The sequence below is a fragment of the Eucyclogobius newberryi genome, unplaced genomic scaffold (genome assembly GCF_026437365.1).
Source record: "Eucyclogobius newberryi isolate DKJ021-1_F unplaced genomic scaffold, fEucNew1.0.hap1 SCAF_1, whole genome shotgun sequence".
NCBI lineage: Eukaryota > Metazoa > Chordata > Actinopteri > Gobiiformes > Gobiidae > Eucyclogobius > Eucyclogobius newberryi.
Genome location: NW_027315723.1, coordinates 36,834,005 through 36,857,408, shown reverse-complemented (window position 1 = coordinate 36,857,408; position 23,404 = coordinate 36,834,005). Strand labels below are relative to the sequence as shown.

The 23,404-nt window shown below is 40.5% G+C and overlaps 3 protein-coding genes across 3 annotated transcripts in view; 2 read left to right on the top strand and 1 right to left on the bottom strand.

Annotated features, from left to right (window-relative positions):
* Positions 1-6,563, bottom strand: part of syne2a (spectrin repeat containing, nuclear envelope 2a) — a 62,178-nt gene extending 55,615 nt beyond the window's left edge. Inside the window, 15 exon segments of the mRNA XM_072449379.1 lie at positions 198-348; positions 430-579; positions 870-1,340; positions 1,582-1,685; positions 2,244-2,375; positions 2,464-2,598; positions 2,828-2,971; positions 3,214-3,314; positions 3,676-3,875; positions 4,397-4,554; positions 4,637-4,729; positions 4,805-4,882; positions 4,962-5,057; positions 5,794-5,855; positions 6,444-6,563. Of these exon segments, the coding sequence (XP_072305480.1) occupies positions 198-348; positions 430-579; positions 870-1,340; positions 1,582-1,685; positions 2,244-2,375; positions 2,464-2,598; positions 2,828-2,971; positions 3,214-3,314; positions 3,676-3,875; positions 4,397-4,554; positions 4,637-4,729; positions 4,805-4,882; positions 4,962-5,057; positions 5,794-5,855; positions 6,444-6,519 (2,151 nt within the window). The 5' untranslated portion in view covers positions 6,520-6,563.
* Positions 6,564-8,524: 1,961 nt separating this feature from the next.
* Positions 8,525-9,268, top strand: atp5mj (ATP synthase membrane subunit j). Its single transcript, XM_072445402.1, has 2 exons — positions 8,525-8,663; positions 9,137-9,268. The coding sequence occupies exon 2, from the start codon at positions 9,137-9,139 to the stop codon at positions 9,266-9,268; it is 132 nt and encodes a 43-aa protein (XP_072301503.1). The 5' UTR covers positions 8,525-8,663.
* A 1,224-nt stretch (positions 9,269-10,492) lies between these two features.
* gareml (GRB2 associated, regulator of MAPK1-like) lies at positions 10,493-23,122 on the top strand. The gene is made up of 7 exons (XM_072445255.1): positions 10,493-10,765; positions 13,459-13,599; positions 18,020-18,150; positions 18,496-18,661; positions 19,648-20,483; positions 21,095-21,264; positions 21,390-23,122. The coding sequence occupies exons 1-7, from the start codon at positions 10,654-10,656 to the stop codon at positions 21,928-21,930; spliced, it is 2,097 nt and encodes a 698-aa protein (XP_072301356.1). The 5' UTR covers positions 10,493-10,653; the 3' UTR covers positions 21,931-23,122.
* Positions 23,123-23,404: the final 282 nt, after the last annotated feature.

The window sequence follows — 23,404 nt, the reverse complement described above, 5'->3', positions numbered from 1 at the left end:
TGTCCCTAAGATTTTTGAACAAAAATCTATAAAGGCAGAATATTAAAAAACACTCTATAAGCTCACTTAACTCTCGCCATATATTTTTATAAAAATACCCAGAGTTATAGCTGGTGTAAACGTCAGTACGGTACAGCAGCTACAATAACATTCTGATGATAGATGATAAAATAGAGGGACTCTACACAGTGTTATACCTTGGTGAGTTGTCTGTGCAGGTTGTCTTTGCCCTTGTACGAGGCTTGGTCGTTCACTGTGCTCTCAGCTCTCTGTAGAGTTTTGTCAACTTCTGCACGGACTTTCTGAAACCTCTTCAGCAGCTCAGCCAAGATGCCACACTGTTCCAGACTGGGAAAAAAGCATCAAATGAGGATAATGAGGACTTATAATTTATTAGCATAACCTAATAGTGGCTAGTGCTTTATTTACCGTTCTGAAACTGCTTTAGTGGTCCCTTCCCAAAGCTCCTCTACCTCCTGGTTTACATTGGCACCACAACTTTTTGAAGTATTTTTAATGTCCTCGAGCTCAGAGTGAAGCCCTGACAAGCAGCTTTCCAGTCTCACCAAGTTTCGGGATCTGTGGGAAAGAAAGCCGATGACAGAAATGCTTTGACTGAAGCCAAATTGCCAAGTTGAGAATAAATACACATACAGTACTAATTTGTAACATTTTGCAGACAAAAGTTTACTAAAACAGCGATTCCTAGGGAAATATTGTGTAAAAACAACTGAGCTTTTAAGCATGTTATAACAATGTTTCCTCAACATTAGCTTACTTAAAGTTGTATTTTTTCATTTTTAATTGTAATGAGTACATGTTATACCTGGAAGAAGAGACAGATTGTTGACCAGTGATTAGCAGCCTACCGTTGGTGTATGGCTGGCAGCGTGACCTCTTGAAGACTCAATTCTTCTGTTGCTGTCTGTAAATCCATTAGTTTTCCCGATAAAGCCATTTGTCTTTGACCCAAACTCAGTCCATGTTTAACTTTACTGGTCCTTTTAGTCTCTTCATCCTTGGTCTCAACAACCTGCTCAGTCCCCATTATTTTAAAATCTTCTGCTAAAACTTCTGGTGTTTGACTTTGCTGGTTTACATTCACTTTCTCCTCTATCAGTTTTGTCTGCTTGTTCTCTTGCACTTGACATCTTTCTTCTGTAACGTCCACATGTTTTGCTATTGTGCCTTCCTCCACGTCCAATAGCGCTCTGGGTTCAGTCCAAGCCGTGGAGGAGATGGTACTGACAGACATTGAGACGATCTTGTTAATGCCTTCTGAGACCAATACAATATCATCATTTGCAGACTCCATCTTGGCGTCAGTGAAACATTTGGCACTGGAACAAGAGAGTGATAATAGGTGATAATAGATTACTTAGTTATGCTTAGTTTTGTGCTTACATATGAACTTCAAGATATTTGCCTCCAGTGTACAATGGTCTATTGCCTACCTTTTGTGCATAACACTTATAATATGTAGACTAGCTTGTGTTCAATAAGACAATAAAAGGTTGACATAGAATAAAAAAAATGTAAATGATTGGCCAACAGTAGTATCATGCACAGTACATGAATTACCTTTGTACTCCTTGCAGGCTGGAGGGCTGTTGTTTTGGTTGCAGGTCAGTTGTGGTGTCAGTCCCGCCTTGGATCCGTCTGCTCCTGACGCAGTAACTTTTCTGCTGAAGGGGAATAGTTGCATGGCAGCAGTGCAGTAAATAAAAAAACGTAAGAATGTGAGGCTATCCAACTACTGTAGATTAGTGGCCACACGGCGTGAGAAGCATTAGAGCCAGTCAAATTAAATCTATTGTTGAGTAACCTTACAGATTTAAGAAATGATACATTCAAGAGGCAGATGTGTAAGTGTGAGCCAAACTGGTAGAATTCAAAGTAAACAACTGAAATATTTCTCTGGACAAAAATTAAGCTCCGGTATATAGTTACATTCTATAATCCCTGACACTGTTGGATGATAAATTGTATTATGAACATTTTAAATTACAATACTGATCCAAAACAATTTAATAAAAGAAACAAAGCTGATTGTCCCTTTAGAGTGTCCCCATAAACTTCATCACGACAAAGTGTCGCTTTCTGTGTGTGTCACCATAAAGAAAAAAAATCAATCAAAAATCAACTTCAAATTAGTTTAAAAGCTCTTAAAAGTCCACTCTGCAGACTATTTCCCCTTCAATAGTGTCTGCAAATGAAGATACAGCAGAAAACAAGTAGAATACCTGCTGCTGTTGGCCTTCTCCATTGTCAGTGTGGATAGATCTTTCACATGATTCTACAAACACTTGCCGCGTCCTCTCTCTGATCATGGACCACAACATGTCAATATAAGCTGACATCTCCTTGCGTACATCCTAAAAGCGGGACAGTGCTTTTCATAAGGTTTGCGGTAAGGAAAGCATTGTAAATAAACAGACACCCATCAGGCATGACATGACTGACCTCCCACTGCTTTCTGACAGAATCTGAGAGTAACTTAAGGTCCTGAAGTTGAGGCTCTGAACAGAACGCTCCAAAAGTGTTCACAGCAGACAGGAAGTCCTCCAGGAGAGCAGGGTGCAGAGCTTTCAATGCCCTCTGAATGGAATAATAAAAACAGGAAACTAGTCACTGGACATAGTTTTTGATCATCATCATTGTCATTGCTATAACAACAAACTAACAGTACTTGATCAGAACTTCTCTTTAATAGATGAATTTATTACACGTTGAAATGTAATTGTACTGATCAGTTCTTATACAAATGATAGAAGATGACAGAAGTTGTTAAAGTGTAATAAATGTGTTCTGAATGTTTTGATTGTACCTCTTTCCTCTTGGCCTCAGCCTCTGTGATGTCTCTGTTGCTGAATAACCTGGTAGCCTGATGGATTCGTGTCTGTAGCCGTCCTCTGGTCTTTTCCAGTCGACTTTTAGCTTTCGTAGATTCAGTTGGCACTTTATTGGAACCCTCAATTTGCAATAGTTTGGGTTCTTTACATTGTAGGTCTTCTTTAGAGCGAGCAATATACAGAATAGGCTGCGGAAATAAAGAAATAAAATTCAGTGTTGAAGTTTTCTCTTTTATCATTTAGATCTGAACCAAAGCTAGTTTATTTTTTTTATTTTTTTTAGTTCTGCATGAGTCATATTGAATGAAAGAAACACACCGATAACATTAAAACGGTAGAAATATTTCTCTGAATTTCAAACCTGCGTGTTTGCAACGGGGGAAGACGATTCAACTGAGAAGCGTAGAAATTGTGCCACAAACGTCATAATGGACCTTTCATCAGGGACAGGCACATCAACATCTGAAAAACAGTTAAATAGTGACAGCTCTATAATGGTGATGGGAAAATTGACTTACTGATTGAGCAGTTAATTCAATAAAATAATCAATCTCACAGTCTTAACGCATTTAAAACACTCTCTCACACACACACACACACACACAGAGAGAGAGAGAGAGCACACAAAGGCCTCGCATTCACACAGTCACACTCACATTTATCATATTTGCTGTGAGCGTAACCACTGATACCGCTGCTTGATAAGAGAATGATGACTGACCAAATAATGTTTTGCGTTTTGAAACGTAGCCCTCTCTGACTGTTGACCGTGCGCCTCGAGACGATTCATACTACATGGTAATGAACTGTGACTCCTCCTCACCCTGTGGTTCCAGCAGACGGGGGATGTGTAGCTCCCTCTCTGCCAGCTCAAAGGCCTGCTCCAGGTTCTCCAGGTTGGTTCTAGTCTGGACCTGGGTCAAATCCACCAGCTCTGGTCTGAGAGAGCACAGAATAGCCAAGAACGCCTCCCCACTCCTCCAGCTCGATGTAAAGTCTTTGATACTGACAGAGCAGCCAGCCCTAGTGAACGTAAATACACCATATGTTAATATTAGTACTGCGGTTAATGAGCCATTTCACTGAACTCTCATTAGGGATGTCAGAATATCAATATATTGTGTTACGATTATTGTAAGAAAAAACATCACAATTTAACACGGCTTCGGAACATGACCCAAAAAAGTTATTGTTCCACAAGTTTGTTACCACTTTTATGAAATTGAATTTTCTGAATGATAAAACAGTAAATGCTACATTTAAATGCATTGTTTTGGACTAAAGATTGAATTAAAAATACTTTTTTTAGCTGTTGTGATTCGATTTTGAACTGAATTACCACAATTATCGAGAAGACTAATCTTTACAACCCTAATTCTCGCTGTTATAAATAAAATACAAAGCTTAAAGACAATAAATTAAGCATAAAATACTATTGAAAGTGTCACAAAAAGCATTATACATAATATTTAATGAGTAAAAACATCATAACCGCATGTAACTACGAGCTCACCTATGGCAACCGCATGTAACTACGAGCTCACCTATGGCACTGACTCTGGGCCCATGTGAGCAGGGTTTGTTTAGCTGACAGTCCAAAGCTCTTGTGAAGTGATGGTTGAATACTGGATTCAACACTGCCCAAAGTTTCCAGGGAGGAGCAGTGAAGTACGCCAGACAGACTGATGGCCATCTCCTCAATCTGATAAATCAAATGAAAACATAAAAAGCAACACATTCATATTTCCCCACATCAAACACGTAGATATTAGAGAGGAACTTACGTGAAAATGGAGAATAATGGTCCAAATGAGACCAAGGATAATAGCTGGTCTTCCATCAATAATATCAGGAATGTTTATGTTTATCAGCTTTACCTACAATCACATACAAAAAATGTATTCAGAAAGGTTTCCAGTCATGATAAAAGTATAATCCAATGTATAATTTACAGATTTTTTCTTGAGAAAGTCCAGTGCGGTCTCGATGTCTGCTCTGTGCTGAAAAACCTCCGGAATTCTTTGCCTTTTCTGTAAATACATTGACAGTTAATCTTCCATTCTTTACTATTTACATTTTTGTTTGGCAAGTATTGGAAAAGTAAATTACCATGAGCTGCCCCGTGATCACCTCCAAAAGGTCCAGCAGGACTGATCCATCTTTGAGGTCAACAAACAGGTCTGACACACGTGAGGGACGACTCCTCTTTACACAAAATATAATACAAAAATAACGTGAGACTAGAACAAAGCAGTGAGTTTGTTTAGGCGGAGGAACAAACTTGCACACAAACTAATAGAATTCCCAAGCCTAATGCCTAAATAGATATGTCATAATTAAGTAATCTTCTTTGGAATAAGTGTATTAAGTGATATTTCTGCACAAATGAAGTCTAATTTTACAGGCTATTCACATTTGCGTAATACTTGAGCCTCAACCAAGGCATTTACAGATTTAATTTACATTTTATCACATTTCTGACGCACTGTTAAAATTGTCTGAATATTGTTTTTGAGATAATAAAACAAAAATCAAGATATTCATTTTTGTCAACGTCGGGCACTAGAATTTTAGCTCTATAATTGATGTAATATGTTATAATGATGCACTGGTAGTTCAGATTACATGCATCACAGGCTCTATTTATACCCTAACCCTGGCAGGACGGGGGACCAGGGCGACCTGATCCACTCTCTGTGACTCAGCATGTCTGCAGAAGATCACTTTTACACTGCATGCTACGTCAATGGACTTCCCATGTTCTTTTATGCTCTGAAGATGTATTGGTATTTCATAAATATCTATGATGAGCGGTTGACCTACTTCTGCTTATTAATGTACTTGAGAGATTGAAATTCTTCTGAATTAAACCAAAAGAGTAAATAGCAGTAAAATGATTCGACGTAATCTTGTTTACATGAGTAATCTGAATTAACCATACCTTTGCAAGCTGAGCATTTATCCAGTTGGTAAATGTTCTTTTCTGAATTTGTTCTTGCTCCACTGCAAAAAACAAATATGACAAATAGTTTAATATCTTCTCTGGTGATATGAGATGGTAAAGCCACAATATAGCATCAAAACTAAAAACAAACTACGATGGTGTTTGACTAAATACAGCGATGATCTATAACTGTCCTTATGTCCTTCTTATTTCAATGTCATTTATTTCTGTCTTTCTGCAGCCTTCATGAAGACTAGTCAGAGCAAGAAAAGACAGGAAGCTCCAGCGACAGACATAGGCACTGGACTCTCACAACAGAAAGAAGATCACCTTTTCACACCCTTAAGACATAACATGGCTTTTGGATTTACAGGGAAGCACTTCATGAGTTCTGTCGACAAAATAAAGGCTATGCCAAATTTAGCACTAAGAGAGACCTTGTTGAAAAGATGGCATATGTAATATGAATGAATAAAGCTGCTTTATAAGGTAATTCTCCAAAAACTTAAGCTTTACCTCCTTTTTAGCCAAAGGACCCAGAGATAGAATCCATAGTATATTTTGTTCATCTCATACATGGATTAAAAATTTAAAAAAATCTGTTCTCACAAGCTATTTTGTTGATCTTGTTAAATGATTTGCCTTACCATGTAGCAGCATGTGCATGTCATCAATATCCAGTGATATTCCTTCATCCTCCTCTTCTGCTCCACCTGAAGCCATCTTCAATCCCAACAAGCTGTGCCCATGAGCCTACATCTAATCAAGGCATAATAAAGTGGGAGACAACTTAGCTGTTGCCAAAGATTTCATAAAGAATTTAATAATCTGATGAGTCAGCCTAAAACATGCCCACACACGCCCCTTTCTTCACCATAACTTTAAGAGTTTTGAGAAACAAGTTTACACACGCAAAACTTACAAAGAGCTGAAAGCTAAATAGTTGAATCATACAATCATTTACATAAATGCTCACTCAACCAAAAGACAAAACAACAACAGGCAGATATTCAAACTGGAACGACTGGTTAGGCACTTTACTTTCACAGACCTGGAGGGTTGTTGACAGCCGAGCATGCTTTATGAAGGCAAATCCGGGGCAGTGTGCGACACCCACAGCCTGTGTCAGTGGAGGGATTGTGTATATTCGGTCCACACCAGAACAGCACTTGAGGCAGAACTAAACCCTGAGGTGTACAGAAATGAAGAAAGGTGGAGTCAAGGGGTGGGGTTAAAATCAAAAACACTCCCACACTTACTGCAACCTCAAATGCTGAAGCTTAAAGAGCATATATCACCAGTTACCATGTCAGTATGGTGTGATGAAATAGTCAATATTTCTCACAATTTTACACCAGTCAAGTACAAGTTTGTGAAGAAATGTTGAGGAAAATAAATTGAAAAGTACAGCCATGATCGGCCCTCGCCACCGCCACACCGCCTCACGACTAACGTGCTCCAATCTTCCTCCTTTTATTACACATACTGCCAAATCTGTGGCGCTATCTCGCCTTCTCCCCTTTGCTTTACAAATAGGGAAATCATTGTGTGGGGAAAGGTTTGCAGCCGTCATTTTTAAAAGAAAAATGTTGATAACTTTTAATGGCCCACTCCTGAAGATGAGTCTCACCTAATTTCAGCTTTATTCGGGCTAATGCCCTAGGAGGAGTTTGTAAAAGTACAACATTAGGGATAATATAATAGATCCATGACTATCACACTTTGGAATTTTGGATAAAGGACATAGCCAGAGCAGGCATGTCTAAACTACAGCCCAGGGGCCAATTTTTGTTGGCCCTCTGGCCTCCTGCTAAGTTGGTCCAAACAACAAAAAGTACTACTTTTTACTGTTAAATTAGAAAAATTCAAACATGTTTATGTTATACCAACCTAATATTAATATTCCAATTATTAAAGGTGTGGAGGCTCATCGAAACAATGTCAAATGCAACATTTTTGCCTTTGACTGCAGTAACCATTAAAGCAACAACAACAACAACATTAATTCCTCTCATTCATGAGTTGAGTTCAGTCGAGCGGGTTCACCTGTTGCAAAAAGTCTGCTCCAGTTGTCTTTTCTGTTTTTGTTAGTAGCGGCGTGTTTCTCACAAATCAAGGATTTCTACCGGCCGTTCAGGGTAAGAAACTTTTTTATTTGGACACTGACTAGTGAGTGTTTGGAAGCGGACGAGCTTCGCGCTCAATTTCTGATCTGGGCCTGATTGCAGAAAGTAGAGCTTCTCTCACTCTTCTGTCATCAGTGCACAAAATGTAATCAAAAATACAGGGGCAATTTTAGCACATTTTCCTGACCATTTAAACATTAATTTAAGAAATTAAAGGTGTTGTCATGTATTTTTCTTTGCCAAAAAATAACTCTTTTGTGAATTAAGTGCATTGTCCCTTGTTTACAGTGCTTAAAATTTCATCAAAACAAATCAAGATTTTTAATAAAATAACTGTTTTACTTAAATTTAAAATAACATGTATGCACTTCAAATGTCAATTCTCGCCTGATGATGCTAAAATATCTGAAGTACGTGCATACTATATTTGTATCATGTAACCATAAAAATAAAATCAAGACATTCAACTTATTACAACAAAACCCGTTCTCTAGATACAATAAATAAAATGTTAATTGACATAAAATGTCACCATGAACATCCATGTTCACGTTGTGTCCTCAAGATGGCGCTGAGAGCCACAGGCGTTAGTCTGACTGTCACTCCGTCTGCTTCCATGTGGTGGCGCTGTGTGCAGAGCGAACACTAGAAAACTACGGAAGCTGCGCCAGTGTCCCACGACTTTGACGTTTTGCAGCAGCAGCTCGCTTGACCTTCCTTCCACAGCAAATAATCACAAAAGTAACTATCCAATCTTTTATTTTTCAGTATCTTACATTTTGTGGACCCAAATAAGGCAGTTGCTCGTTACGGACGGTGTGATTCACAGTATATCCTCCTCATGTAGTGCGTGTGCCACTGCTAAAATCAGGTTAGGCTAGTTAGCATCACAAAGGGTAGCTGCTAATTTCATTCAAATGCTTGGCTAGTTTCAGATTGACATTTGATTCGGGTGTTCGAACTGTTAATAATAAAAGATTTATAATGCATGTTTAAATTGTGTGATAAATCTCCGTGGTACAAATCATGCATTCAGTGTTAAACTAGTTAGCTCTGAGCTAGCCTGCCTCACTGTACTGGAGCCATGGTGTAGAAAATGCAAGCATAAAAGCCATATATCTACATTCTTATGACCTAAATAATAATTCACTAATAATTGTGAAAATCATATTTTTATTTGAGGTGCTTAAGTAAATATATATTATGTTTTGCAGATGGCTGGACGCTTGTTTGCAAACTTTTGGTCAAAGGTTGGCCCCTACTATACAAAGGCTTACCAGGAGATGTGGGTCGGTATGGGCATCATGGGATACTTGTACTACAAACTATCTTATGGAGGTAAGTGATGTAGAACTAATTATAACACCAAAATGGATACATGTGCCAAGTCTATACATTGCTTACTTTACTGTTCTTCTTTCATCCATAGGCAAGAAAGCTGTGGAAAGCAGTAAGTATCCATTTGCCTTTGCTGTTACTTTTCTCTTGTGATTTGTGGTGTTTAGGTTTTCTGCAATAATTCATGACTGTGCCATCTTCAATTTTACGTTTTTGTCACACATCACTGTTAAAATGTGGGACGACAACTTGAGTAACATTTGAGTTGGTGCAGTTATCAAATCATAAATGCTGCAATTATTTTATTATATAAAAGGTCCTCTACAAAGAATGAATGATCTCATATCTATATCTATATATAGATATAGAATCCTACTATTTAAACATAACTTGCAAATTTAATCCCAATTATAATACTTCATATAGTCCTAATTCTATTGGACACAATTGTAGAACTCTCATCAGGAGACATTTCTGTAATTAATGCACCTTTTTTTTTTTCTCCCTTTAGAGCCTGCCCATTGAGCTTTCTGCTATGCGGACCTACCTGCATTATAATGCCCCTGTCATAGACCAGAGACCACCTTTTGTGTTGATTTTGTTAATATGGAACCAATAAAATTGATTATTTAAAATGGGTTTGTACTCGTTTTATCCACTGCTTTAAATGTATGCTCACCACTTTAGTAGTTGATTATGACGAGTTAATCAATTTATGTTTTTTAACATTGTTTCATAAATTACAGCACAGATTAAAGTGGACCAGGTCAGCTTTTTATAAAGAAAAATATTCTACACTAGCTGTTTTACAATTTAAATAGCTGGATTAAATACATGCCGAACCATATCTGGGTTTTGGTAGGTGGGTGGGCTACTTTGGCATTAATACAAAAATCATACAAGAGCCCACATTATATACAACTTCACTTAGTCCACTAAAATATGCTATCATTCACTCAAGAATGTATTACACCAAACACCTACTTCAAGTATGCCAATGAATCAAATCAAACCACTATTGAGGCATTACACCTGCCCCAATTTTGAGCTATTTCGACTCTCATAATTTTCGACAGGACTAAGAATTTCCTCCGTGAGCCTCAGTAGAAGTTCTTGCCTGTGCCATTCCCGTGCACCCCGGGGGCGGGCGGGGGCGGATGACAGACCGGGCTTGTGTGTTCCCTCCCACCGCTGCCGCCGCCGCCGCCGCCGCCGCCGCTGGTGCGCACCGACTCGCTCCGCGCTCGCTCCCTGTTCAAACATGGCGAAACTCTTTGCCATTTTACCACCACCGCCACCATCACTCTCTTCTTCACCTCGTCCACTCACACCAGCCTCGCCATCCTCCGGTTCGTCCACGTTGCGCCGCCCGGATGCGTGATGACCCGGGAGGATGGAGAAGTTGTCCGCGAGCCTGTCGGAGATCACTTGGAACGCTTTGGCGCTGCCTTTGGACGCGGTGGTCAGCAAGTTCCGCCTGCCCACTCTGGTCCGCCTGGCACACGGTAAGGCACGATGAGCCGGTCAGGTGCCGCAAACTGGAGACAAGAGCGGGTTTTTATTGCACTCACTGTCATTTTTTAGATGCCCGCACGGTCTAATTGCCTGATTGCTACAATGTGGCGAACTGTATTAGCCTCTATTGTGTAATTGCACCTACTGTGTGCGAGGAGATGTACTTTTACTTGTCTATAACCCACTTTTACTTTCAATTGTCACTGTACATCATCATATTTGACTTCCGGTGTAAAAGCTTTAAGCCCCTGAGTTGATGTCATGATTGAATAAGTCTACCCAGGGCCTTAAACGAAGCAATTTTATGTTTCAGTTTACCTTCCATAATGTTAAATAACACACGTTTGAAATATTTGAAATACCACTTCTCTCATTAATGCACAACGCGCGGTGTACATTTATTTTGAAATCCGCTTCCCCTAGTTCCCGTCTTATTTCTAAACATTGACTCATGGATTTGGAGTTGAAAGTTTATCATTTCTCCCTGCACATTTTCATTTTGCATTACAACCATTCCATGATTTGCCTTCATCAGTCACATTTGGTGCTGTTTGTGCGCGATTCCCGTCACCGCCAAAAGTGTCCGGTGCGCCACAAAGTGTCTGTTGTGCTACTCGAGTGCTGCTCCGTTCCCTTTCATATGCAAATGTCGTAATCTGTCGGTGAATGTGGGGAATACTAAAAAGTGCAAGGGGAAAAACTCAGAACTGACTTTGGCACTGTGCACCATTGCGCGCGCCCGTGCCATGTCCAGCAAATTACGCACCGAGTCCCGTCTCCGTTGGCGCGTGGGCTGCAGGCAAGAGGTGTTTATTAACTCCACTGCTCAAAATCTGACATGTTTGCAAAGGCAGCCAACCAGGAGCTGGTGAGCTATTGACAAAAGGCTGGACATTTGACATGAACTACTTCTAACCACAACGTTTTACTCGGTGCTGTTGCCACGGGCCTTTGACGTGCGCGTGTGGAACCGGGTGCAACGGACCTGCTCATGGAGACATTCCCCTGCTACACATTATTATCCAAGTAATTGTAAAGTAAAGGCTAAGAGTATAATAGATGGGCAAACAAAAGGCACATTGTGGTCTGCTTAACCTCCACCTTAAACAAATTAAAACGTTTTCCCTTTTGGTTGTAAAACATAATACTCATTGTAGAGTGGTCTGGTGCGCCACTCGTTTGACTAAATTAGATTTTTAAAAGTATTTTGCAATGTTTTTTTATATCAACCATTTAGTTGCATGATGTGTTTTGTCAAACGACTAAATATATAATTCCACTAAATGATCACTCTGCAAATCTTACCCAAAATGGTGACAGTTGTGTTCACACTTCACTCTATTGTTGAGCACAATTCGTACACAAGGCAATTCAAAGTTACTTCATACAACAGGAAAAAACACTATTAGCTTCATTCAACTGTAATACTTGCTTATGAATATAGAAAAAGAGTAGTATTTTCACTTTGAGTTGAGTTATTATATGGATAACTAGCTTCTAATTAAAGGTAATCCTCCTAGAACAACTCTTGAGTATTTACAGATGATTGCATTTAAGCCAAATTTTTCATTCGATTGTACCGTGAATCAGGGCAAACATTTAACCCATCACTTCTACACTATAGTCAAATGGGCTCGCCTGAACTGTGGACGTGAGCTTGTTTGCCATCGATGTATTGTTGTGCTCTCAGCATAAATCAATGCTGTTGGTGCCACTATACGTGATGGCCTGGGTGAGCTCTGTGTGCATGGGGGCAGCATAATAGTGGGTTGCCAGATCCTACAAAAGTCCTGATGAGTGCAGGGTTGGTCAAATGTCACAGATGGGTCTAATTACAGACACTGAGCTTTGAATCTATTTTGATGTTTCTTTGTTTGGTGTAGGGATCAGTTCTTTTGTTACTTCTCTCATTAAACTGCCATCACCACCAGGTCAGAACTTTATAAGTGTGAACCAAACCTGAGTCTGCGGGTGCGTTCACACTTCATGCACTTTCACCACGTCAAAATTGGGACTAAAGAAGGGCTAGAACAGGACCAAGTCAACATCAGGTCTAAATTGTGCTCAATTTCGAGTGAACGCACAAAGTGAGCCCAAATGAAAGCAGGGCATTTTCTGGACAAGACAAGAAACTGACACAACAAAAAGGACTAATTAAATATTTTAATTGCAAAGACCAAAAGTACTTCCAGAAATATGTATAAATGTGTAGTACAGTAGTAAGTGAGCAACAAAAATGACAAATTCAATGAAAAATTATGACAAAATACTCTAAATATAGTATATATACTTTTTGTTTCCATCACATTACAGCTCAGTATTGATATTATTATTACATAGCATGGTACCCAAGGCTACATAATAATTATTGATGGAAACTGATTTATTTTATGTTTTTTTTTTAATTATTAATTACTAACCCAGGAACCCAGGAAACATGGTAATTATTTGGATGGAAAAATGTTTTACAATGCAGTTTCCATCCATTTTCTAACATTGCTATTACTGTGCTGTTAAGTACGACCTTGTTTTCACATGGGCATTTTAAATAGCTTCTTAGATGTCCAATTTTCCCATGGTCAATATCTCTGTGGGTGAAGTAAAGAAGGCACCACCTGTTGTCCCCGCACATTGTAAACCTCTATATGATCATATTCTTGTGTTTTGTGTGCTGTGTTGGCAGGTGAGTGCGTGGAGGGTCTGGCAGAGGAGGACCTGGTTCTGCTTCACTCCTGCCGACAGTGGACCACAGTGACCGCCCACAGCCTGGAGGAGGGACACTATGTTATCGGACCCAAGATCGACATACCCCTCCAGTACCAGGGTGAGGGCACACAAAGACATACAGCTCTACTCGTGAGAGGGTCAGGCTGTTTTTGTGAAGTCTTGTGTGATCGATCATCCTTGGAAATGGAAAAAAAACACTAAAGGGTCGTCATTTATGATGCACAGATTTTGGGCCATTGGTATGTTGGGCCCATACAGTTGACCTACACGTGAACTTTTTCATGCAGATGCAGAGTGTGTTCACTTCATTTAAAATGCCCCAAGGATTTTAATTACTGTGCATGTTTTGGCTTGATGGGGGAAAGGGAGCTGCCTGGAGGAAACTCAGAAATATTTGGACACAATATTTATAATTAACAATAATATCATTATTAAGAACACTATAATTGAAAAATGGGCCGATAGAAAATTACAAAAACTTAAAAAATTGAATTTAAGAAAAGAAAAATATGTTTGTATAAAATATTTAGTTATTTATATAAATGTTATGGTATGTTTGTCTAATTTAATTTAGATTTTTGGTGATTACCATTTGTATATCTATCTATCTATCCAACTATCCATATATATATATATATATATATATATATATATATATATATATATATTCATTCATTCATTCATTCATTCTACCGCTTGTCGCGGGTGACTGGAGCCTATCCCAGTGACTTTGGGCCTTAGGCGGGGTACACCCTGGACAGTGGCCAACTCGTCGCAGGGTTAACACAGAGACATAGACATGCCATTCACTCTCACATTCATTCACTAGGGCCAATTTAGAGTCACCAATTTTGCCTAACACATGCATGTGTATGTATATATATATATATATATATATATATATATATAATATAACACATCATTTCTAACCCACTATATGTTTACCTCAGTGTATTCTCTCAGCCCATGTCCATTCAAACCCATTCACACACATGCTGCCTCTCTCTCCCTCTTCTCTCATTCATCCTCCTCTCCTGTATTACTGCTGACCTTCTGTGGCTCAGCTCATTGACTGCTCCTGTCTTCTTCCTGAATGTGTGTGTGTGTGTGTGTGTATGACCTCACCGGGGCTCATCCCATTGTTCCGAGTGTCCTATTATTATGACTGTGAGTGTAACTGGATCTTAATGCTGCTCTTCCTCCTCTGATGGGGCGCTGATGTCACTACCGCCTCCTGGGCTCCACAGGGTACACGTCACCGCGGCCGCTTTAGGTGTTTGCTACAGGAAGTGTTTAATAACTATAATTGGATGACGAGGATGAGGGAAGGTCAGAAAGACTAAATTGTTTCAGTATGACGTAATTCCCATTAAGTAAACATTCTACTGTTGGAAAGCTAATTGCAACATAAAGATGCTGTAGATGTAAAGTTTCTATCATAAAAGTACATTTCCCAGTTACAATTCTTTTACACTATGTGAAATGAGTACATCATATCATCATCATATTATTAGTGGATTTACCGATCCAGATATCACAATTGAATATGAAGTTAAAATATGATATTGATTGTAAATATTTAAAACAGGTGCGATGAAATCTTACTTTGACATTTTGGGGATCTGACACATTGCTTTTATTGCTTTTTGGCATTAAAAATATCTTTCTTGTATTTATTCAATCTCAGCTTGAAAGATGCACATGAAAACATGCACTGTGAGCCGCTTGTTTCCATGTAGATATGTAAGTTTAATGCCATTCTGTGGAACATTTCAGACAAAGGAATAACACACATGCAGAAAAGTTCCGTGGTGCACCTTTAAAGTACAATGGTGTTATTTGCTGTTGAATGAGTGAGAGTGGTGGTGAGCTCATGTCTGTGATGACTTCATGCAGGAAGTCTAAATAAACTTATGCAGACGCAGTTACAGGCTGTACGTTTTCCCTGAGGACTGACCACAGGATGATGCTCTCTCTCTCCCTCGCTCTCCTTCTCAATCTCTCTCTCTCTCACACTCACTCTCTCTCTCTACCTTTACCCGCATCCCTGTATCAATGATGGGAATGAGTTCAAAAGAGTAGATCTATATTGTGCTTAACAGTAGTTTAATATTTCTTCATCCACAACTGACCTGAGGTTTGTCCCGCACATTCACCAGTGGAGTGTGTGCAAACCTGTGGCCAGGACACACCCAAGTCATTAAGGCAATCATTTTGAAAACGAAAACCTGAAATTGCTTTGTTTTTGCAATACATGATTTTAAATAAATAATTGGCATACCCCATACTGCCTCTGCCACTCTGAGAGAAATGGCACCTGAGTTGCCTTGAGAATACCTCTTTATATTGTTTATACAGCTCATTAGCAGTCAGTCTGGTCACAGGTTTCATCGATTTCAGATGGATTGACACGCATGGTACGTCCATATCAAAACAAACGTATCCTGCTCTCGAGGAAAAAAGAAAGCAAAAATCTCTCTGGAGACTGAAAACTTTGTGAATTTCTGCAGAATCAATGAGCAAAGCAAAAAACCTCTGTTAATCTGAGACGAGATAAGTTTGATTTAGTTATACATGATAGATGACCAATGAGCTCATTTGCATCATAAAAATAAACGAATCTGATTGCACGGTACTCTTTGCATTTGGCTTGAGTTCTTGTCGCGATGGCAATAGCTGACTTTGAACCCCCAACCTCAGCATCTGTGGGCTGGACACAAAATACCATAATTTCATCACAATATTTGAGTATATTTGATTAGTAGGCGCAAGCTTCCGTTCATAAAAGATGGTGTGGGTTATAGACACGGTATAAAGGCACTGGGAGGATTGAGTGAGTGGCTGTGGAGTTTGGTATTCAGCTTCTCCTCACAGACAGAAACTCTCCTGCGGTCACTGTGACTTTGTGAAGTAAACAAAACAGTGAAGCAGTCAATACCAAGAATTTGATGCAGTGTTCACAAATGGGCCACTCCAGACACATGATGGTCGTGGCTAACGATAACCATCCTGCATAAAAACATGACTAATATTACTGTTCATCGAATTTGCAAAGGAAATCTCAAATGTGTGAAAAGGGAAGGCTTAGAGGTGTATTTCAAAGCATTCATTCAAATGAGTTATGAAAACAAATGTATTCACCGCAACTATGGGCCTTAGGTTTTGTGAAAAGAGTGCTACTTATGACAAAAATGTATATCTCAATATTTTGTTGGAGTATCCTGACAGATATTTTGGCAATCCAACAGAAATGTTCTAAAACATGTTTACATAGAGATACTTTTCTTTCACATTTTAAACCTGAACTAATGCATTTAACCTTCAACTTTGTATCTTTGTTTGAAAGATGACCACATACGTTTGTTCCATTTTTATTGTATCTTATTATTATCATAAACAATATATCAGATTTTTTTGCATTGTATCAAAATAACACTTCCTAGGCTATATTATTGATTATTTGATATATTGCCCACCTCTAAAATAAATATAGGCTATCAGAAAGTAAACCGGTAACAATAATAATCCGACCAAGAAACTACTATATCATTTCCTTTCATTCATGCCTTTCGGTAATCAGTAATGCTTAGTATGACAACACATGAACAATGACTAACATTTCTATTACTCATTGCTTCTAGCGTCCTATTTTTACCCGAGTAAATTTAGCTAAATTGTTGGTTAGTAATGTGTAGGCCATACGGTTAATGCATATGCAAATCATTATTCTGTTTTTACCACATGTAAGATTCATGGTGTTAAATATTTGTTATGACATTATAAATCCTTTTAAATGTTGTTTTCTGGCTTAAGTGTCAGTCAAGTGCCATAACCAAAACAGCTATGGTCAATGTTTCCTCGCCGCTGTTAAGTTTGCTCGAGTGAAACATTTACGGATGGGGTGAAGCTGAGAGCACTGTGCGTGTGTGAGGGTCTCCATGGATACGTGTCTCTGCTCTGCCTGAGAATGGGCTCCTTTATGGGTTACCATGACGACCCCACTGGCAGCTGATTGGACGGGAGCTGGTGCCAGGTCAGAGGTTACGGAGGTGTCTTTGTGTCCGCCCCGGTGTGAGCGGTGTCAGCTGGGACTTTGTGCTAGAATTAACCTCTTGACTTGAGTGTAGTTTGGCACTTCTGTTGCTTTTGTCTTTATTCCTCTGCATTTCTCACGTCTATTAGACTGTTTGTCATAAGGTCATTAAAGACTTACATTTGTTATAGTCCCAATCCTGGTTAAAAAGCAAAACATGGGCTGACATGACTGAATAATTACATTAAATATATGCCTGCTATTGCATTGGACTGAAAAGTTACTTTGGCTAAGTTTTCAATAGTGGTGAAGGGTAGATTTTTTGTCGTTATTGTTGAAACAAATAAAATGTCTGCTGTACAGTGTGTTTATGGTGATTTCTCACTAGTAAACGCCTAACTATATGGGCTATATTTACAGCCTTCTTGATCTGGTGTGTCAATACAGGGTCTATAAATAATAGACTTGTGTGTTGTTTGCCCAGGGAAGTTCAAGCTGCTGGACGAGGACCGTGACGTGAGGGACCCAGTGCAGTACTTCTCCAGTGTGGAGGAGGTGGCCGGAGCGCTCCCCGACCGAGTCTTTGTCATGGAGCCCATCACATTCAGCGTCAAGGTGAAGTCTCTTTCTATCATTACAGAGTAAAGTGTCCACCTAAGGGAAGAGAGAAATAGTTCAAAACAAACCAGAAGAATGATACACACTTTCATTTGACTTGACTGTACTGTACATGGTTATCATGAACGCTACAATTTTACAATGTGACCAATACAACATTTTTGGCCTTTTAAAGGTTTAACTTTTCTTGTGAGGTCCACCCCCTGCTTATCTCCATGGAGATATTATTGCTTTAGGAATGTTCCATAGGATAGCATTAAACATTTCTATCGCTGTGGAGACAAGCAGGTGATGCCACTAGGCCGAGTGAAGTGTAACACAAATACAATGTGTGTGTTTCAGGTTGTGTCCGGGGAGTTCAGTGATGACAGTGAGCAGTACAGCTTCAGTCTGCAGGCCGGAGACGAGCTGTCACTCATGGGGAAGGCGGAGCTTCTCTGTGCCACGCCCTCCAAAGAGAAGACAGGGCTGAGTGCACTGCTGAGGCGCCTGGGAAAGACTCCAAGGAGTGAGTACAGCCGCGGTGTCCCAAACCCTGCAGTGTAATGTGCTTTATGCGCTTGAAGCCTATTCAACAAAGGAAATGTCGCAATTACAATCATATGGACACTATTAGTTACATTCTATACATCATTGTCTATCTATACGTTGCTATTTCCTGGAAAATGGTAGAACTAATTGGTGAAACAAAGCATCCATAGATAGCTACAAACTGCAAGAGTGCACCACCAGCCATTTAGATATTGTTCCACTTCATTGATGCCACATGACTTATAAAAAGTGAGATTTACTTTATTTTCGCAAAGAAAAGAAGACTTTTTGGGTGTAATGTTTTGACTATTCAAATACATTATCCACCAAATAAAGGTTGTAATTTGGTGACTGAAGGCTTCTAGATAGAGAATATTGATCAAATTATATTATTTTTTGATATGTTAAAGGTGGTATGGACGTTTTTTTTTCAGCAATTTTTTTATCATATTTCCTCGGGGCGTGGATAAATCATTTGTCCTGCCACGTATCAATCATAAAACGCACCTACCGCTCACCTGCAGCCACGTCAGGCTCGTCCCCACGTTTCCGCGTGCCTAAGCGCATGGATCTATCATAATATAGTTCCCTCAGTGTACGGGGCAAAATGAAGACGGAGAAAGACAGTTCGAGCTGATGCAGAAGTGGACGGAAATCTACGAGAGATGCGATGCGCTCCGTTGCGCTAATAAACAAACGCACGTGTGTGTTGTATCAGTCCGCACGGGGGAGTGCGCATGCGCACTTCCGCCTGCGTTCTCAAATCGCCGAAAAATCGTCCATACCGCCTTTAATTTGATAATGTCACAGTTTTGATAAGGTCTTTTAGTTTTAGACTCATATTTCTTTATAGTCAAATAGTTGATTAATAGTGGATATTATTTAGCAACATAATTGAGTACCGTATAAATCCAGAATGCCAATTCCTTCAGAGAAACCTAATGCCATTTCTTTCCACTACAGGTAAAACTCCCTGCCTGGTCTGCATGAATCACCGCACAAACCAGAGTGTGAGCCTGCCCTTTGCCTGCCGGGGGCGCTTTTGCACACGGTCCCCACTGGAGCAAGGCATGCTGGGAGGAGAACACACAGTGCGGAGCATCATAGAGCGTGTCCGCCTCCCTGTCAACGTCTCCGTCCCGACTCGCCCGCCCCGGAACCCGTACGACCGGCACGCCGTGCGAGAGGGCCACCGCTACAAACTGCTCAACATCGTTAGCAAGACTGTGGTACTCTGTTTGGTACTCCGCCGACAGGAAGTATCCCCGTCCCACTTCCTGTTACTGCGGTGTATGCCTAGATTTAACGTAGCGGAGGCATCTGTCCACACGGCGGCGCTGGAGAGCCTGCTTTTACGGCACGCGTTTGACCCGGACGCCTACTCCCGGGCTGTCAGGGAGACCCGGCCCGAGCTGGAGTGCATGACGGAGGAGTGCACGAGCCCGCGACGGTCCCGGGTGTGCGTGGGACAGGACTCGCTCGCCCCCGCATTACAACGCCTCTCCATGTGCGGCTACGTGGGCAGGGTTTCCGACAGCCTATCGCAGCGCTGTAGAGACTCTATGGGGGAGGGGCCAGGCGAGGAAAGGGAATACATGACTCCGGAGTGGACAGACTCGGACATGAGGACCAATGAGGAGATTCCATATGAAGAACTCTGGACCAATCAGAGCACAGAAAGTTTGGGGAAGGAGCCTAATATTATTTCCATTCACTCGTCCTCCTCTATGGACGGATCCCTGGGCACTGTAGTCACCCGAGTGTCCACGCCACCACCTGTACCTCCCAAATCGGATGCTGTGAGTGGACCTGTCTCGTCCTATGGCTCTGTCCGGCGCAGTATCCGGCCTCTAAAAGTCAGGAGGCTGCCCTGAATTATTCATACACTATAGCTTTTAACCTCACTGACCACAAACACACTTACTGGAAAAGCTGTTCCCTGGCTAATGCTTATGTGACGCGAATACATCCTGGTTAAATGTAGCTCTTGTGACATAGACGGCTATTTCGGCTGTCACTAAATATAGTGTGATCCTGAAAACATTACTCAATTAAATGCATACTCATTTGCATTAGTTTGAAATGTTATATGTATCAACACAAACAAATGTAATTCATTTTAAGTTTATTTAAGTAAGGCATAAAATAGTTTAAAATCTTTTCAACATACAGTATGTGACTTCATTTCTAAGAGCAAGGTAGACTAAACAGAGTTGTTTAGACATCCGAGTACAATCATTTGTGCTCCCTCATCAAGTGTACTGTGGGTATGTGTGATTCACTGTGCAGCCCGATTACACCCTGCCACCTCTTTCTTCTCGTTCCCTTACATTTAGCTGTCTGCTTGATAGGCCACCAAGTTCAAAACAAGGACACAAAGACTTAACTGCACTATGTCTTTTACCTGTAGGTCAGAGAGGAGTGCCGCTACCTGATTGCTCCTCCTGTCCCCCCTCGGTGTTCTAAAGGGGGCTCCATCTCCAGTCCAGCTCCGAGTCCACCAGTCCCACCTCGCTTCCCCAAAACATCCACATCTCCAAGGCCCAATCTGTCGTTCTACTCCTCTGGACTTCAAGAAAGGTATCATACTAAGTACTTAAGACTTGACACCTAGTTTTCTGCAGTGAGCAATGCATTGCCTAAATATATGTAGGGTTCATTGGTAGTTTTGACAACTCAAAAATGTCTAAATGTTTGTGTTTCAGCTGCCCTTCTCCTGACACTTCCCTGTACTGTTACCCCTGCTCTTGGGGAGACTGCCCTGCTCCAAACCCCACCAGTTCTGAACTAACACCCGCCCCACCTGCAGACAGCACACCTAACCCGCAGCCAGCACAGGCCACATGGGCGGAGCCATGGGCGGAGTCATTCTCTGGGCCTCGCCTCAGACCGCCTCCTCCTCAGAGTCGGTTTGCCCCTTTCGGTGCACTGAACCCTTTTAACCGCCAGTCGCCCTGCCCCTCACCGGAGCCCAGCCCGCCCTCAGAGTCGTCCAGGGGAGCAGAGGGAGGCGGGACCTGGAGCCCACCTCAGGACCTCTCTGCGCTCTCGCTGGAGGAGGTGTCCGCCTGTCTGCGCTTCATCGGCCTATCAGAGGCAGCTGTGGCGGTGTTTCAGAGGGAGAGGATTGACGGGCGGCTCCTGGTGCAGCTGACGGAGGACATCCTGTCACATGACTTCCATCTGAGCCGCCTGCACGTCACCAAGATCACACAGTTCATCCAGGGCTGGAGACCCAAGATCTGACCCCAGGCAGGGGCTTTCAAACCTGCATACTTCACAGTCTGATGTTCAACCTCCCATATTGTGCTAAATATCCCACTGAAACCAGGAAGGGCTCCTGGCTTCAGCAGTTCTAAATCCTAGACCTCTTCCCTCGATTTTGCTCTGATCGTTTTAGAACGATCATAATAATATTAGTGGACGATAAAATGCTATGTTGTTGTGCTGTATGTTCCCATACCCATAGAGGGGTGACTGACAGGTATACACCGAGCATTCAGTTCCATGTTAAAGATATCAACTCCCCATGACTTTTGAAGACAAAAAAGCACAATATGGGAAGTTAGACCATGCGTAAACATGCACACGTTTTTTTTTTTAGTATGCAGCTTTGAAAGCAGCCTTGTACAGGAACACTGACCTTTCATGTGCCTGTTGGCCCCTGAGCCACAACGTGCCTTCACTTTGAAGCAGCGCTGAGCCCAGTGACTGAAACTCCGCCCCCTGGTAGCTTGTTTAAAAATTGATCAAACATAGTATTTCATTTTCAGAACAAAGTGCAGTGTCTGATGGTTCTTCAAACCAAGACTAGTTTACAAAGCTGTTTGCTCAACAATTCAGTACCACTAAGAAGAATTTGTATTTATAATAAGTCTCTTTCAATATGTATTATCCAGTTGTGAATGTAATTTGCCAGGTACAAGGACATGAAAAAGTAGAGTTAAGCAAAGTAAGCTAATTATTTAATCAACTTTAATCGGTCAGAAAAAAATAATTAAATGCCCATTGTGTGTATATGAAATTAAATTACTTTCTATAGATTCTTTATGTGTAATAAGGGTAGACTAGATGGAACATAAGCTGCTCTGAAATGTTTATTTTTATTATACCTCAGATTTAGATTTACAGTACTCGTACATTAGACCATAATTACATGTTAAAAGCTAAACATTTTATTTCCAACATGTGTCACTACTTCAGTTGTAAGGTATGCTGTTAAGAAAGATTATCAAATTTACAACACAAGATTTTAAAATGACAAAAATCCTTTATTAGATGTTGTGTTGCTTTGATATTATCATTTTTATGTTTTCCAAGCACAAGACAAACATTGCAACGTGCCCTGCACTTTCTAGACCCAGAAGAGACGGTACAGAAAGAGAACTGTAGTGTTACTAATGATGCATGTAATAAAAATACTGCTGTCCAATAAAAAGAGATACTTTTGGAGAACATCGGACTTGTGAAGTGTTCTTTCTAAAGTGTTATTATGCCTGATTTATTATTTCCAACAAGCCCACATTCCATGAATATTTGTAGAGTCTGTGACAGCACGTTTATGAAATAAAGACAACTCATAGCATACTACTTACTGTATTATTAGTACGTGACAAAGGTAAATTCCATGAATAAAGCTGGTGCCAGTAGTATATATTATATACATTAAGAACAAGTCAATTAAAGAATAGCAAAACATAATTTAAAGTTACTCCAATTC

What these genes read in the sequence shown, in the direction of transcription:
- atp5mj (XM_072445402.1), top strand. Translation starts at nt 9,137, where the DNA reads ATGGCTGGACGCTTGTTTGCAAACTTTTGGTCAAAGGTTGGCCCCTAC.
- gareml (XM_072445255.1), top strand. Translation starts at nt 10,654, where the DNA reads ATGGAGAAGTTGTCCGCGAGCCTGTCGGAGATCACTTGGAACGCTTTG. An exon ending in TCTGGTCCGCCTGGCACACG is followed by an intron (nt 10,766 to 13,458) that starts GTAAGGCACGAT and finishes CTGTGTTGGCAG; the next exon opens with GTGAGTGCGTGGAGGGTCTG. An exon ending in CCTGGGAAAGACTCCAAGGA is followed by an intron (nt 18,662 to 19,647) that starts GTGAGTACAGCC and finishes TTTCCACTACAG; the next exon opens with GTAAAACTCCCTGCCTGGTC.